Source organism: the organism of the source record quoted next, unplaced genomic scaffold (genome assembly GCF_019419815.1).
Source record: "Pyrus x bretschneideri cultivar Hongxiangsu unplaced genomic scaffold, Pyrus_bretschneideri_v1 Contig23, whole genome shotgun sequence".
Lineage (NCBI taxonomy): Eukaryota > Viridiplantae > Streptophyta > Magnoliopsida > Rosales > Rosaceae > Pyrus > Pyrus x bretschneideri.
The window spans coordinates 4,525,363-4,543,429 of NW_025999535.1; the positions used below are offsets into that span (position 1 = coordinate 4,525,363).

Below are 18,067 nucleotides of genomic sequence, written 5' to 3' on the forward strand. Positions count from 1 at the left end.
ATTATGCATAGTGAGCCAAAGAAAATGCCGCAGCTTTGGAGGCACCTCAAGCTTCCAAATAACTTTCCATAACGCCTTAGGGACCACACGGGCAGTAGATTGCCGAGTATCCCTCAAAACAAGCGATCTACTTTGAATCCAACGATATCCCGACTTGACTGAGTAGGTTCCATTCTTACTATAATCCCAAACAAGCCGATCCTTGCGACTCAAATCACCAAGTGGTGTGTCCTTAATAGCCTGTTGATCCCTTACCGAAAGGAAGGGCTGCAGAAAACTAAGATTCCACCACCTCGAAACCGAACAGATAAGTGAACTAACACGCAGGCTTGGGGTGACCGCAATCGAGCCAAGCGGCATAGGATGACCAAAAGGCAGAGTCGGCAACCACCCATCCACCCAAACTCGCACATCCTGACCCCCCAAAATTTGCCAATGGGAACCCTCTCGAAGCAAATCCCTACCAGTGATAAGACTATTCCAGGCCCAAGAAACATGACCACATTTCTTAGCTTCCCAAATAGAACAATGAGGAAAATAACGAGCCTTGATCACACGAGCCCACAACGAATGTGGTTCTGTAATCAAACGCCAACACTGTTTAGCTAACAAACCATCATTAAACTCTTGAAAGTTTCTAAAGCCCAAGCCGCCCATGTCTTTAGGAAGACCCAGAACATCCTTGGAAACCCAATGAATTTTGTGAACTCCATCCTGGCTACCCCACCAAAAACCTGCCACCAAAGCATCAAGCTCCTGATAAACAATGGTGGGGAATTTGAAAATACTCATAGGATATGTAGGAATAGCTTAGACAACAGCCTTAATTAACACCTCTTTTCCGGCTTGTGATAAAGTATTTCACTTCCACTCTTGCATCTTCTCCATTATTCTCCCCTTCACATAAGCAAGGCATCGCTTCTTCGAACGTCCCCATATAGCAGGAACCCCCAAATAGGTCCTCGGATTACTAACCATAGCTATACCAAGAATACTCCCCAACTGGGCAGAAAGGGATTCCAGAACATTAGCCCCAAAGAAAACAGTAGATTTCAATAAATTCACATTTTGCCCTGAATCATCACAATACATAGCAAGAAGATAGCTCAGATTCCGACAATTTTTCTCATCTGCTCGCAAAAAAAGTAAGGTATCATCAGCAAAAAAGAGATACAAGATAACCGGTCCCGAGATACCTATTTGCACACCATCCAACCGTCCTTAATCCACCGCACCCTGAATTAGCCGTGAAAGGACCTCCCCAACCAAAATAAATAAATAAGGAAAGAGAGGATCCCTTTGACGGATACCCCTTGAGGAAGCAAATTTCGTCCCAGGTTGCCCATTAAGAAAAACAGCAAACTGAACCGAAGATACATAACCCCAAATAAGCGTTCTCCACATACTACAGAAACCCATTTTTTCTATAACTGCATCCAGAAAATCCCATTCGACCCTGTCATAAGCCTTCTGCATATCAAGTTTGATATCCATCTCAAATCTCTTCTTAGCTTTCCTCCTTTTTAGAAAATGAAAAATTTCATGGGCGATACCAATACTGTCATGAATTTGTCTACCCGCCACAAAAGCGTTCTGAGAAGAAGAGATAATTGTCGGCAGGAAAACTTTCAATCAATTGGCGAGAACTTTAGACATAATTTTGTAAGAATAATTACACAGACTGATAGGCCTGAATTGCATAACAAAGTCCGGATTTAGAACCGTTGGGATCATAACAATATGTGCATCGTTTAGATTACCTGGGCTAATGGAGTCATGAAGCAGCGCTCTGACCAAAGCGGAAACATCCTCCCTAACAACCTCCCAATAAGTTTGATAAAAGATCAATTGAAATCCATCCGGGCCTGGAGCCTTCAAACACCCCATTTTCAGAGCTGCTTCCTTTAGTTTATCATCCGAAATTGGTGCAACTAACGCCATTTTAATCTCATTAGAAACCGCAAAAGTGATACAGTCCAATAGCGAACCCCAGTTTCGAGTCCCTTCCGAGCTGAAGACAGAAACAAAATGGTGTTCCACCAAGTGACAAACCTAATCAAGACGCTCCACCCAAATCTCATTCTCATCCTTAAGTTTCACAATCTTGTTCCTTCAACGCCGCTGAAGAGTGGTAGAATGAAAAAAAATTGTGTATTGGCATCCCCTTCGCGCAACCATTTAACCCTAGAGCGCTAACACCAAAAGCTTTCTTCCTGCGCCCTTAACTCACCTATCAACTGAGACTTCTCCCTTATCGCTTCCAGGTTCAGACCCTAATCCCACTGGAGTTCATCTAACTAATTAAGGAAAACTTGAATTTGATGACCCCGCCTCTTAAACTTAAGACTGCTCTACCGACACAAACGAGAATGGCAGTCGTTTAACTTTCTCACCCATTTTAGCAGAGCATCACCCTGTTGCTTGTCGCTCCCAACAAATTCACACCAATTCCTGACACTCGTCCTCCTTAGCCTAAAAAGCCTCAAACCTAAAAATCTTCCTGCCCTTCGGACCATCCAGATTAGATTTGACAATGATTGGACAATGATCAGATGCCAAAACCGTTCCATGCGTAACAATGGAGTTCGGCCAAAGGTCCTGCCACAACTCATTAACAAGGACCCTATCCAACCATTCCTCCACCTATTCCCTGTTTCTCAAACCTTTCCAAGTAAAAGTCGGCCCATTGAAGCCCAACTCAAACAATTTTGAGGAAGACATAAAGTCCTCTAAAAACCTGGGCCTATTATACAATACCTCAACCCCTCCAGATTTTTCGTGATCCCAAATGTACTCATTAAAATCCCCTACATATCCAAGGAACATCCGAAGGGATAAAGTGATTCATCATCCATCCCCAAAACATATTTTTTTTCGTTCTGTACGGAGTTCCATAAACACCAGTAACACGGATCCACTGGTGATCCCCTTTAGATCTCTGAATAGCATCAATAACATGTTTGGACGAAAAAACAACGTTAACCTCCAATGTGTCATCCTACCACAAGCTCAGACCTCCAACCCTTCCAATTGGCGAGACGTTAAAGCCATGTAGAAAACCCAAACGCCTCATCACACTATCAATTCTATGATCTTTCATCTTAGTCTCAGATAAGAGGATCATTGAGGGTCTCTTATTTCGTATAAGCCCATGAAGAGCCCTAATTGCCGTGTCCGACCCTAGACCACAGCAGTTCCAGAAAATATAACTCATGGCAGCCTTGCAGCTGTTGAAGGCCAGCCGCCACCACCCCGAGCCATCTTGCCCATCTTCTTTGCCAAAAGCTTATCCTTGTCAGCATCCGAGACCTCGTCCAATATCTCCCACATCTCATGAGACTCACTTGGGACATCCTGGAATTCACCCTTAGCATATATCGCCTGTTCCACCATCAAACAACTTTCTTTAATGCTCATGCTCCTCCACAATTCAGCCAACCTACATTTGCTAGTCTTCTCCGTACTAGGACCTCTAAATTTCTTTTGCGGAGTGAGACAGCTCCATACTCTGCGAATCTACCCCTCTTTTGATACCTTTGGGGGTATATTTAGTTTTAGGGTGAACCCCTCATTTTTTATGTAGTTGAAGTTGATGGCCCCAGCGACATCTGAACTCACCTACAACACTACTTTCCTTACTTTCATTCTTACAAAATTCGATAAACCTATTGTGATAAATCGTGAAAATTTTGTATGAAATGGTCAGGAAAAGAAATTGGAGAAATTATTGTATGTATCATTATCGGATGATTACCAAATTAAAAATAGTGACAAAGATTGTCATGTCATGGGCGACATAGTGAAAACAGTACTATAAAATTAATTTAAGAATTTAGTTCATGTACCATGATTGGTTCATGAAGTGTTGCTATAATTAGCATTTTATTTTACACAAGTATGATTCCACCATATCTTAAAAAATATAAATGTTACAATTACGCAGTTACCTAATATAAATTGACGATAATATAAACTTAAAGAATAATTTATGCATATTTATGTTGGAGAACAATTTAGAAACAACAAATTAACAGATATACAGAATCGAAATACTTATACTTTATTATTCAAAATTACTTGCAATACAGAATACAATTACACAATAAATACAAAGATTATAATAATACTAACTTGAATGAATCGATGGTAGAGGCTAGCGCAAAAGCTAAGTCCTTGGAATAATATTTCCATCCCACTCTTGTGCTTGTGGTTCTACAACGTTTGCTCAACCAGGATACAACTACCTAATTCTACAACCCGCGCTGCATTATAAAATTCTAGCGAATTGCTTTGTGAGTTTACTCTCTAAGAATTTTGTATGGAAGAAAAAGAGGAAGAAAAGATATATGCCAATGGAACTGAGGACTCTAGTTATATAGGCTCTTTCATACCTCTTCAAATACCTTTTGGATATATCTGAAGCTACACAACTCTTTGGAAAGAGTTGTGTCTATTAATCAAAATGTTTTTAATTAATTTAATTAAAAACTTAATTCGAAATTAAAACTAATTAATCAAAACATTTTTAATTAAGGCCCTTGTCCTGATTAATTAATATTAATATTATGGTATAATCATTAAGCCTAATCCACACAATTAGTGGCCCAAATCTCAATGCTCATTCCAAATAGTCCAACACCTAATCACTAATAGAAAGGACTTCTATATAAAAGCCTTTGACAAATGGTTGTTTCCCGATGTGGGACAAGAGGAGCTCAAAACTCCATCAATTTATGCACGCGATATAACAAGAATAAGTTGATAACGTGACGTAACAACATAAAAGTCACAAAGAATTGTTTTACATCGTGTCATCAGTTTATTCCTGTTATATCGCGTGCACAAATACACAAATACATTCCATAGTCAAATTTTGGAAATAAAATTCGTGACTCTAATAAAAATTGAAACGTGCGCTATCCTCTTTCTATTTCCAAGCTGTGTACGTAAAACATGTCATAAGATAATCTCATGAGCAAGTAATCGCCTCTCCTTTGTCGATCCTCAATTCACAGCAGTTCATAGCTCATATTCTAGCTGCCAAATCCATGCAAAACTTTGCACCATCTCCGAACTTTCGAACAACTGAAAGCAGCAAATTGCACTCGAGATAGTACATAGTTGTTTACATCTTGTTATCAAAAACGGAAAAAGTTGCATGCAAGATAAATGTGTTATCACTAATTTGTTTATATATATACTAGTATATGGGTACACACAAAATGTGTGAGAAAAATTTTTTATGTTTGTTTTTGAAATAGAAGGAGAGAGAAAGGGAGTGATAGAGAACGTGGGGTGAGAAGTTTTTTATTTTTATTTTTATTTTTTTATAATTAGAGATATGTTAGGATTACATATATGTGAGACTTTAAAAAAAAAACAAAATTTGGTTGTGTGAAATTATATTTTTGCTCCATATTTCTTATTCATGTTCTGTTTTAATTAGAGGGTTAGACTGATAATTGTATAGAATTTTGGTTGACAATGAGTGTTTTATTAATTAGTAGAGATATCCATACACACACTTTCGAGTTCCCAAATCCCAAACGTGATGTAATAGTCACAATGGCCGAAGTAAAACGGCTGAGTAGCCACAGCCAGCCAACTCATTGACATATCGAATGGAGATGAAGGGCAACAGATGATCGCTAGAGAGAAGCCGTGAAACCCTAGCCATAAAGCAAAAGTCACAGAGGCGGCCAAAATAGGAGAAGATCGTGGGGGATTTCTTTCCTTTTCTGTTAAACTACTGTTATGAATTGCCTTGACAACTATAAATATTGAATGATAAAATTTAGATACTCATCTGAGTAATATATATTATTTTTTATTTGACAATTTTATTTTTAAGTTCAAGAAATAAATAACATTTATTTTTAAAACAATCAAATGTGCTAAAAATTATTGGATAAAATAAAAAATAAAAAAGTAATCACTAGTGAATGTCCAAGTATTATTCAATATTAAACTCGCAAATATTCCAACAGCTACATACAATGCATATATATATATATATATATATATATATATATTATAATATTATTCTATATTGTTTATTCTCCAATACCAAATAAATTAAAAATGCAAATTTTTATTTTAATATATGCATTGTGGAGAGTTGCTTGTGAGAATTGGTTTAAAACTGTAACATTTTGGAAAGAAAAACTTATATATGGCAATTGTGGAGCAAAAACTAATCAAGAAAATTATGGAAGCGACACGTGTACTTTTGGGTTAAAAGGACAAAATTACCCTCGAGGCATACCGAGATTCTCATGCACATGCAACAGACAATAACGGTTCAATCAAGGAAGAGTCAAAAGTGATCAAAATGGTATTTATTCAAAACTCTCTCATCACTCCTGATCAAATCCTTACTCAATAGGTAACTCCCAATTTTCCAATTCAATTTGGGATTAATTGCCAAGTTAATTGCAAGATATTATTTCACATAATATCTTGCAATTACACTCACAATTTGACCGTATGTGGCCGGCCCTTATTCGCCAAATAGGGCCAGTCACTCCCTTATAAATAGCCATGCTTTCCCACTAAAATGCTAGGCCATTCTCTCCCAAAAAATTCCTAAACACTTTCTCTCTTAAATTCTAATTTTGGCATCGGAGATTCTTCAGCCAAAGCCCCCCATTCATTGTGGGCGCTTGAGGCTTTTGGCATCAAAGGAGAAGACAACGGAAATTTGCATCCACAAATTGGTGCTTTCATTGAGAGTTTGATTTATGTGCTCGAAGAAGAATCTCGCATTCAAAGTTTCTCATTTCTCGTTCGTTCGTAAATTTTTCATACTTTCTTATCTTTAGAATTTTTTTAATTCTTTGAATAGAGGTAAAGGAAACATACAATGATAGAAAATTCGAAAACCACGACGAATGGAACTTCCTACGTTCAAAGATTCGAATCAAATGATGGAGGACGACACGTAGCTCTACCACGACGATCCACGAGGCTCAACACGATGGCAAGATGAGCAACTTTGCCACCACAGAGCGCCATCACCATGGCAACCACAAGGACCACTGTGACAGTAGAGAGTGGGCCAGCTCCATGGCAGTAGGACCATCGGGCCACGGCCCAAGAGGCGTAAGCCCTGTAGGTAGCCCAGCTTGCTGCCACTTCAGCAACACAGGCCCAAGAGCAAGCATAGGCCCAGACGCAGAAACAGTAGCTTGGCACGGCCAGGCCCATGCCACAGAGCAGTGCTAAGCCCAGGCCCGCATCGCATAGTAGTCGGCCCAAGCTACGTTGAGGAGAGAGGAGGCGCAGCGCACTAGCGCTTTCGCTGCCCAGCCCTGGCCAGCAGTCCAGCTTGGTCTCGTGACCCAACCCATTTCAGTGGTCCAGCCCACTCCCGTGGCTCACCAAGCAATCCCAACCAGTCCAAGACCGGTTCAACCTTCTCGACTTTATATTTCTAGACCGACGATTGAACCGGGGGTATTTTCACCCCATTTCTCCCCAAATTTGACATATCCTAACTCAAATCTCGCCCCCGGAGTCCATTACACTTCCACTACTCAAAGAGATGTATACCATCCAAATTCTTCTATCCTAAATAGTAAACAATACATGTCTCGACAAGTTATAAAGTTAACAAGCGCCCTTGCGCAGCAGACGACCTTGGTGAATCAACTTTTGTAGCACACCGAGATGCAGCATGCCCAGACGAAGTATCCCAAAGTAGGACAAGGGCAGACAATAAACTTATCCAACAGCATCCCGACAATCAGCCATTCGACCAGTTACGAACCAAGGGTTCTGGTAGCGTACACTCCCCACTAGGCCCTCGAGATAGCGTATAATCTCGCCTTAGCGCGCGGATGAGCGCGTACTCTTGATTAGGCCCACATATAAGCATACATTCACGGTTGGGGCCACACTCCAATAATCAACATGAGCAACCTTTCAGTCGTAGTGTACATTCGCAGCTAGGTCCGTAAGGAGCATCCTCCACCTCACATCAGAGTAGGCAACACGACGAAATAAGAGAAGCGGTCACTCAATCCGGTTCAAGTTCAACTAGCAGTATGCGAGTAATTCGCTCGCCTACCAGGAACGTACCATATGCACCGCAGCAGCAGAATAGACGAGCCAAACACAAAGAAGAGCATCCTAGACCAACAAGTCACGACTAAGGGCAGCCGGAAGCTCTACTGCCTCAAATAGGCATATTCAAGAAGAAGTTGAGAGGCTCCTGATTGCACGATTGCATGATTTCCAACACAACAAAGCTACCGACAAAGAGCTCCGACGAGAATTGACTAACATAAATAAGTCACCTTTCATTGACAAGATAGAGTAGACGAAACCATCCCACAAACACTGGCGAATACAAAGACTATTTATGTTCTGACAAACGCAACAACTCAACCTAATGGCACACTAGGGGTAGACGAGTACCAGACGGACATACTAGCCCAAGAATCAAGGCAGGTCTTGTTCTCAACACTCCAGACGATTCAATACTGAAGCAGCACATTACCAGTAGCTTAGCATCACGGACCTAGTGATCTAATTCCTCATGCTGCACCCAACCTGGCCCAAGCCAGCACCAGTTCTGCACTCATAGTCATGCCTACCTGCTCCACAGTTTTCGGTAACCCTTGATCTGTCATAATGGCTCCTAACTGTGCCAATCTTACACCACGGCTCACACCCGTTCTGATCTTGCAATGTGGCTCGCGCCGACCAAGCCCATGACACTCTAAACTTCAAAGCATCTAATGATGGAGTAGAAAACAAGGCTTTATTAGCAGCCCCTGCTAGCGAAAGACTTAGGGATGAAAAAAGCTTGTAATCCATTCATATTCTCAGCTAATCAGCAACCAAGCTTTAAAATGGCACATGACGAAACATCTAACGATGTCGCAATACTTGAAGAAAGTCTAGGAGCAGCTCACTACACTTCCCACGTACACCTTTACGTGGAACCACGCGGGTTCCATAAACAGTTTGAAGTCTCAAGCATAGGGTTGGGTTCAATTGGAAAATTGTACCAAATTCTTTGTGCCACCTGCCAGCCACATATACATAATTACCGAAAATCAGTTACCACTAGCCAACCGTCTTCTTGCGGTTGCCAAAAATTGGTTTAGCCAAAATTATTGGCTGATTTGGTTGGTAAATGGCACAATCGATGGTTTCCACTTCTTCCTCGCTATCTTCCAGTTCCAAGGGCTCAATTTGATTTTCAAATTGGGGTGTTTGTTCGATTGCATTGTGTGGTTCGTTTTGGGTTAATCCATGTTGACCACTAGCGGTTGATTGGCTAAACTCCATCATCCTAAACATAAGCAATGCATATACATTCAAAATCATATATATGTACGTGTATATATAGTATCAGTAATCATCATGCTATCAATTTTGTTAACAATATTTTCTATATTTATTATGGCATGAATCATATATATATATATATATATTTTTAAACCCTAAAACTAAGGAGTCATTTATTTTCTAAACCCTAAAACTGAGGAGTCAAGAATATAAAAAATTCCTAAAATATCTAAATAGAAAAACAAAATATACATACATACATATATATATATATAGGTATGTATGACATACCGTCGGCATACAAAATCAATTACCAAAGCCATGCCATTAATTGTCGGTTTCGTAAAATGCCAAACGATTATGAAAATATACCAAAACTATATCATACCATTATGAGCCGAACTGTATGGTTCGGTTGGTGAATCGGTTTATGGCAAAATTTCTCACCCCTACTCAAGCAAATCGCTAAACAAGACCTCACAAGCTGAGGATTATTTCAATTGTTTAGCAGTCTAGTTTTCCTCAATTGCACTCACGACAATGACTTCCATGCTCTCCAGTGCGATAGGGTAAACCAATTCTCCGACACCCATATGGATCTGCTCTCTAGTGTGAGAGGGTAAACTAATTGCTCTCCAGTGCGAGAGGGTAAACTAATTGCTCTCCAGTGCGAGAGGGTAAACCAATTCCTCGACACCCATATGAGTCTATTCTCTAGTGCGATAGGATAAACTAATTGCTTTCCAATTCGAGAAGGTAAACCAATTCCCCGACATCCATATTGGTCTGCTCTCCAATGCGAGAAGTAAACCAATTCCTCAACATCCATATAGGTCTGCTCTCCCGTGTGAGATGATAAACTAATTGCTCTTCAGTGCGAGAGGGTAAACTAATTCCCCAACACCTATCTGGGTCCACTCTCCAGTGGGAGAGGATAAACTAATTGCTCTCTAGTGCAAGAGGGTAAACTAATTCCTTAACACCTATATGGGTCTGTTTTCCAGTGCAAGAGGATAAAGTAACTGCTCTCAAGTGCGAGAAGGTAAATTAATTCCCCAACACCCATCTAGGCCTGCTCTCCAGTGCGAGAAGGCCACACAGCTAAAATGATTGAATACTTGAAGACCAGCTAAGCAGCAAATGGTCAGGGGGCAGCAACCACTTCGCACTCAACAATTCGCTCATCTAACACTTCATCTTCAGCAGCTTTGATCTTAGCAACTCCATCTACGGTAACTAAGAAATGAAACTAAAGCAGTTTCTTCATTCTTGGCAAGCAGGCCAGCCGTGACAGCCCAAACCATGGCCCATGCCACGCCACTTCCTCAGCCCATGCCGAGCTAGTCGTTGGCTTCAGTCAAGGTAAACAACACAAGTTGTGGCCCCTGCCACACCATCTCCTCGGCATATGCCAAGTCGACTTCTGGCCCCTACCAGCAGACGTGCCGCACCACCTCGACAGCTGTTCCGTGGCAGCACTACCCAAAAAGAAGACAAAGAAAATTAACGAAAGATGGTTCTTTGCAAGGGTAAGCAAAGAAAAGTGCTAACGGAGGGGGAACAAATATCCTCTAGCTTTCTCTCTTTCTTGTAGGGATAAATAATTGCCCTCCGAAGTTGATTTAATCCCCTACTTAAGGTAAGCTTAAATAGGCTTTGGATGCTATTTATTTCCCTTTCTTAGAAGAATCTAATTCCAAGTCCAAGTGGGAATCTGCATCAAGTTGGAGATCTCTATGCCTGCTACCCTTTCCTGCAAGCAGCCCAGTAGGTATGGGGGCATTTGTGGAGCAAAAAATAATCAAGAAAATTACGGAGACGACACGTGTACTTTTGGGTAAAAAGGACAAAATTACCCTTGAGGCACACCGGGATTCCCACGCACATGCAACAGACAATAACGGTTCAATCAATGAAGAGTTAAAGATGATCAAAATGGTATTTATTCAAAACCCTCTCATCACTCCTCATCAAATCCTCCCTCAATAGGTAACTCCAATTTCCTATTCAATTTGGGATTAATTGCCAAGTTAATTGCAAGATATTATTTCACATAATATCTTGCAATTACACTCACAGTTTGACCATATGCGGCCGGCCCCTATTCTCCAAATAGGGCCAGTCACTCCCCTATAAATAGCCATGCTTTCCCACTAAAATGCTAGACCATTCTCTCCTAAAAATTCGTAAACATTTTCTCTCTCAAATTTTAACTTTGGCATCGGAGATTTTTTGACCAAAAGTCTCACGTAGGCCAAAAGCCCACATCGCCCACGTTCATCGTGGGTGCGTGAGGCTTTTGGCTTTAATCTTAGGTATTATTATTTTGCAGGTGCATTTTCATCAAAGGAGAAGACGACGGAAATTTGCATCCACATCAATATGTTATTAAAAAAACATTGGCAATATGTTATAAAATAAGACATTATGTGATAACGAACTAGCTCAGTACATTTAATTGTTGTGAGATGAGATCATGAGGGCTTGTGTGGATTTTTTTTTTTTTAAAAAAAAAAAAAACTTGGCTACTCAAATGATCAATAGGAATTCTTACTTCAAATTGTTTTTTCGCCTCATAAAACTTCATGTTCATAACCAGAATTGTTTATATTATAAATCACTCTATAAATATCACATTTGCAAAAAATAAATTAAAACTAAAGTCGCTTAGTCGTTGATAAAAACAAATGAACTGAATTGATAAAAGCATTACGATATAATAGATTGACTAAACAATTTTAGTTTTAATTCATATTTTGCAGATATAATCTTTACAGTATAATTAATAATATGAATAATTATGATCATAAGAACAAACTTCAATGATTTAAACATGGAAAATTTTAAGTAGAAATTTCTACCTTTCAAGTGTTACGTTGATCGTAATTTGTCCATCCTGACTTTGTTTTATGAATGTTTTTCTACCTTTCAAAAAGAAAAATATATGAGATCATTGAGAGAGGTAGAGTGAGAGACCCAAGCATGCAGATAGAAGAGATGATTTGATGTAGAGCCTGTGCGGTGGGTGTGGGTAGGGTTCTTGTCTCAAAATCCGAGCATGATGTGTCTAAATCTGATTGTATCAATCTCTTCCCACCTCCACCTTCTCTTTATTTCTTTCTTTTGATTTTGACCTTGATTTTGATGGATGGACGGATGGGATGGCTGAGACAATCCATGCATGCTTAATTTAATCATTTAGTCGGTTGAATTTTGAAGCACTCCATTTCGAAAGTAAATTGAAACACTCCAAAAAATTTATTTTACATTTAAAATTTTTTATATTAGAAAAAAAATACATTAGTGATAAATATGAAATGAAATTTTTAGAATGTCAATAATACTTTTTTTTTCAAAACTGATGCTGTTTTTTGTACTACCCGTTCGTCCAAAAACTAATGAGATTACTTGGTTTTTCAGAATCTCGTAGTTATCTGATTGCCATGATTTTAATCCTAAATTGTTACATCCTCAATGTTTCATTTTTTTATCAATATAACGATTGATTTGAATTTCTGATTAGTTTAGCTTATTTATTTATTTATTTTGAGAATTGTTGAATATTGTAAATGAATAAATCATCTTCACCAAATTAAAGACTCGTAGACTACGGAAGAACCCTAAAAAATGTCACTAGTTTTGTTGGGAGTAAAATCACTAAATCAACTTCACCAACCATTCCTACCCGTTTTTCACTTTCTTTTTTACCTTTTCACCCTTTTGTCTGATAGAATAATGTCCACTTCCACTTCCACTTCCACTTCCAGTAAGATTTATTTTACTACCATTGTAAAGCATTGAGCGTAAATATGGTATAAAAGAAGAGGACGGGCCTCTTCAGGAGCTGTGCGTTTCCTTGCACCTTTTCAGATTTCAAGTTTTTCAACTTTAATTTTAAAAATACAAAATAGCGAGTATTCAAATTTTCACTTATATTGTTGCATTACAGGAGTATTGAGATAATAATTACGATTGTGATAAAGAACATAGAATCCCGCTTCTACTGTAGACAGTCAAATATTTGTCATTTTGTTTAGCTTGATATCTGGAAAATGATTGCAAAATCTTTTCTGTACAGTACTAGAAATTGATTTTGTACAATTCATCAGTTAAATATAGCATCATCTAATTAACTACTACATTAATTATTAAACAATTTAATTTAGAGAAAATTAAAATATTGATCCTAAGAGCATTGGGTGGAAGTTTGTCTATAAATTTAAAATTTGTAGAGTATTGTTATTTAAATTTGTTACAACGTGGAATAATGGTTATTTTATATAACACGGCAAAAATTTCTTTCAAAATAAGGAGTTTTAAGGACCAACTAATAAAAAAAACAAAAGCTCTAATGTAATTACTCAAAAAAATCATTACTCTACACCAATGCTTACGAATTTTTAAGTCTATCACAAAGCTCCAATTCAATGAAAGTATAGGAACCAAAGCTCAAGTTTTCTTTTTAGCTTATTCTTGTAATACTATTACGCTACTGTTATACAGTACCTTTTCGTTTCATCTTATTTATCTGACTCTGCCCTATATAAATTTTTGAGGATCGACTTTACTTTTAGCTACTTCCTGACTGTAATATGTTACTCTCCAACAGTGTTAAAAAGTAAAGCAGTAGTACGAAAATCCAATCACTCTCTCTATCTCACTTCCAAAGCTTCAGTTCTTTTACCAAAATCTTTATACGGAAAAGCGAATGCAAAAAATAATGCAAAGGTTTTGCAGAATACCAGAAACCATGCATGCTTTTTTTTTCTTATGCATTAGTTTCGCATGTTACTTTCAGGACACAACCCATGACGCAAAATTTAACAAAAACACATATTGTATTGGTTCTACAGCTCATATGTTTGATTTCATTAGTTTTCTCATGTTTTTAGAGAAGTTAATTTTGTGAAGAATAATTAACTGCTCTAGGACTAGGTCATAATATAGACTTGGATTGTACTTGATTTAGGTCAACTTCCAACGTTAAAAGGAATACCTTAATTACATTTTGATAACAAGTACACAAAATACCTTAAACCCTTTTTTTTTTTTTTTTTTAAATTATTTCTCTTAAAAGAACATAAGCTTGCCAAAAAAGTACTGGTATTATCAGACATCTCTGCATCCCATTTACAAATTTGTACTTATCAGAGAAAATGTAAACTAAAATAAAATAAAATATTTGAAATAATAAAAATTATGATGCTAAATCGATGGTGTGTATTAAATCATCAACGCTCTCTGTGCTTGTATTGGATTTATTAGTATGTACCGTACTGACATGAGAGATTGGGAACAGCTTTATCGAAACATGGTGAAAATCTCTACATCTCCTTTTTTCTTATGAGTACTGTAGAAATGGAAAATACAAAAATTAAAAATTTGTTTTCCTCTCTCACAAAAACCCAAAAGGGCTGTCTAAGGAAAGGATTCTTTTCTTTCTTTTTTTTATTTTTATTCTTTTTTCTTTTATTTAAACGATCACAATTAAATAACGTTAATATTTTATATTAATATTTTTTTTATAAAAGAAAAAAATAAAATAAAAAATGTGAAAGAAAAGAATAAAAAGAGAAGAGAGAATCCGAATTCTTCTCATAAAACTACTTCCTGTTCCCTCCCTTACGTTTTCTTCACTGACAGAGATTACCTGTACACTTTCTCACGCACGCACGCATACTCGAAACAGACTCCCCTAGCTCTGCACAGCCCACTCCCTCAGAAACATACATCACTCTCTCTCTCTCTCTCTCTCAATCTCTCTCTAGAGAGGAGAGAGAAAGGGGTAATGGATATGGCAGAGAGGAAAGACGACAGAGCAGAGAAAAACAGCCACAGAGATTTTTCCAGCTATATCAAACCTTATTGTATCTCCCTCTTCACTTTTTCCTCTCTGCCACTCAGATTCATTAAACCCTTTTCACACTCTTCCTCTCTCTAAAACCAAATATTGCAGCTACAAATCAAACGCTCACCTCCCCCCACATCCTCAAAACCCCTCACTACACTCCACTCTTTCCCAGACCCCTCCAGAATTCCTTTGGGGTTTTCTTCCCAACTACTTTCTCTACTGTTTTTTATTTTTTTTTGACTTCTCTCTCTGAACACCCATATGGACATGAACTTCTCCACCCACTTTGATCACGACACCTATCTGCCTCCCGGCTTCCGCTTCCACCCCACCGACGAGGAGCTCATCACCTACTACCTCCTCAAGAAGGTCCTCGACGGCAGCTTCACTGGCCGCGCCATTGCTGAAGTCGACCTCAACAAGTGCGAGCCTTGGGAGCTCCCTGGTAATTAATCAACTAATCAACTCCGCCTCATTTTAATTAATCCCAATATTTATTACACATAACTTGAAATAATTTACTTTACAATGTTGGGTTTCGATTAATCACAACATTTTTTTTTTCTAAATAACTTGAAATAATTAATTTCCAAATGTTAGATTTTGATTATAATTAGTTTATAAGTGTTGGGTGTTGATTAATTTTGCAGACAAGGCAAAGATGGGCGAGAAAGAGTGGTATTTTTTCAGCCTGCGCGATCGGAAATACCCGACGGGGCTCCGAACCAACAGGGCCACGGAAGCTGGCTACTGGAAAGCAACCGGGAAGGACAGGGAGATTTACAGCTCTAAGACATGTGCGCTCGTCGGGATGAAGAAGACGTTGGTTTTTTACCGCGGCAGAGCCCCCAAGGGTGAAAAGTCCAATTGGATCATGCACGAGTACCGCCTCGAGGGCAGATTTGCCTACCACTATCTCTCCAGGAGCACCAAGGTCCTCTCTCCCACTCTCTCTTGAAAGTTAATGGAAACTTAAACGATCATGCATTTCTAAGCAACATTTTAACATGTAATAAAGTTTTATTTCAAGAAGTCTCGTATCGTTTATAGCGAGGGTTAGGTAAATTATTTGGTACTGTGGGGGTTGCTAGCTAGGGTTAGGTAAGTATAACCTTCTATGTAGATTGTACTGATGAATCACTTGTCAATTAATGGCATTTACTGGTAGAGGATCTCTCTGTTGGTACTCCCTATATTCTCCTCCAAGCTGTCTTGTATCATAACATCGAACACCTGAAACTTGAAAATTTTGAGCATAAATAACAATTCTGAACCAAGATCTCAGTTACTTGAAACATTCATATATGCATGTGAAAGCCCGAGTTCAACTTCCTCTCTCAAATATCACTACAATTTCCATGTAATGTTTTTTTTCCACATTAATCGCTCGATATTTTTCTGATGTACATATAGTTTATCGAAATAGGTCACATTATTATTCTGCTATTAACTTCTGTAAGGTCTCCTCGTTTGCTGCAATTTTGTTTTTTTTTGTTGGGCATTAATTGCATTAGGGTTTAAATCATGCATATAGGAACGTCACCACCTACCCTTACTAATTTTTCACAAAAAGCTGACCCTTCTTTTCACCAATGTCGCCCATGGCATTGATTCACACACGTGCAGGACGAGTGGGTCATTTCCCGGGTTTTTCAGAAAAGCGGGTCGGCTGGCAACGGACTGGGATCCAAGAAGACCCGGATCGGCAACGGCTCCACCAGCAGCATCTCCCTCTACCCAGAACCCAGCTCCCCCTCCTCCGTCTCCCTCCCGGCCCTCCTCGATTCCTCCCCTTACCAACCCGTCTCCGCCGCTGGCGACGGCTGCTCTTACGACAGTCCAATCTCAAGGGAGCACGTGTCCTGTTTCTCCACCAACCCCAACAACAACGGCTTCAACTTCTCAGCCTCGCGCTTCGACTTGGCTCGCCCTCCGCCGCCCCAGCCGCAGAGCTTCGGCGGCGTCTCGGCCTTCCCGAGCCTCCGGTCTCTGCAGGAGAATCTCCAGCTGCCCTTCTTCTTCTCCCCAGTGCCGTCTCATCCCCCTGTCCACGTCGGCGGCTCTTTTGCTGGCGGCGGATCCTCTGTCGATTGCACCGGGAACTGGCCTCCGGCACCTGAGGAAGCCAGGACCGTGGGGCCCACGGAGCTGGATTGCATGTGGAATTACCACAAGACCGAGTGCCTTTGAAAACCCTAGAGGTTCCCACGCGTGCGGGGGCGTTATAAGACTTTTCGTCTAAAACGATCGTTGTGCAGTGCAATTAGCAGTAGTAGGGATAGTTTCGGTATTTCAGATGACTTTATCAGTAGTTTATGCTTGTTTTATGCTATGATTAAAACTCTATGGTGTTGTTTAATTAACTAAGTAATTAATTTGATGGTAAATTCAGTAAGTGCTTATTTACTGTGATATGCAGGACGGTATATGTGTCTGTAGTAATTGATCGGAACAGTGACAGGTGAATCTGATTCACCTGCATCTTGCATTATTTAATTAGATATTCTGATGCGGTTTGCTGTAGCTTTTTCTGAAGAAAATCTGGGTTTGCTTTAAATGGTAATTGCACGTATTCTTTGTGATGATGTTTGATTTGTCATTTGGATGTTATTAAGTCGATCTGGTGGGTATAGGATTTGCCTCGTTGATTTCTGCATAGGGTTTGCCAATTATTATCTTGCAGATGTAGAGCTTCGAGTCCTGTTTCATAGCATTATTGCACTTGTAAGATAAGCATAAAAGATCATGAAAGGGACTTGCGCTACCTCTAATTTCTTCGTAGTCTTCATTTTCTTAGTTGGAAAAAGAAATAAACACTATCTATATATATACTAGCTATCAGTGGTTACCTTGTTTATCTAGACACTAATTTCATTGATTACTTTCTTTATCTTGGCACTAATCTCATTTCTTAGCATT

The 18,067-nt window shown here is 39.2% G+C and overlaps 1 protein-coding gene across 1 annotated transcript; it reads left to right on the forward strand.

The window, feature by feature from the left end:
* The first annotated feature begins 15,072 nt into the window (after positions 1 to 15,072).
* On the forward strand, positions 15,073 to 17,730 carry LOC103947583 (protein CUP-SHAPED COTYLEDON 2-like). Its single transcript, XM_009358498.3, has 3 exons — positions 15,073 to 15,593; positions 15,799 to 16,082; positions 16,775 to 17,730. Exons 1-3 carry the CDS (start codon positions 15,410 to 15,412, stop codon positions 17,336 to 17,338), a joined length of 1,032 nt encoding a protein of 343 aa, XP_009356773.2. The 5' UTR covers positions 15,073 to 15,409; the 3' UTR covers positions 17,339 to 17,730.
* Positions 17,731 to 18,067: the final 337 nt, after the last annotated feature.

What these genes read in the sequence shown, in the direction of transcription:
- LOC103947583 (XM_009358498.3), top strand. Translation starts at nt 15,410, where the DNA reads ATGGACATGAACTTCTCCACCCACTTTGATCACGACACCTATCTGCCT. An exon ending in CGAGCCTTGGGAGCTCCCTG is followed by an intron (nt 15,594 to 15,798) that starts GTAATTAATCAA and finishes TTAATTTTGCAG; the next exon opens with ACAAGGCAAAGATGGGCGAG. An exon ending in ATCTCTCCAGGAGCACCAAG is followed by an intron (nt 16,083 to 16,774) that starts GTCCTCTCTCCC and finishes ACACACGTGCAG; the next exon opens with GACGAGTGGGTCATTTCCCG.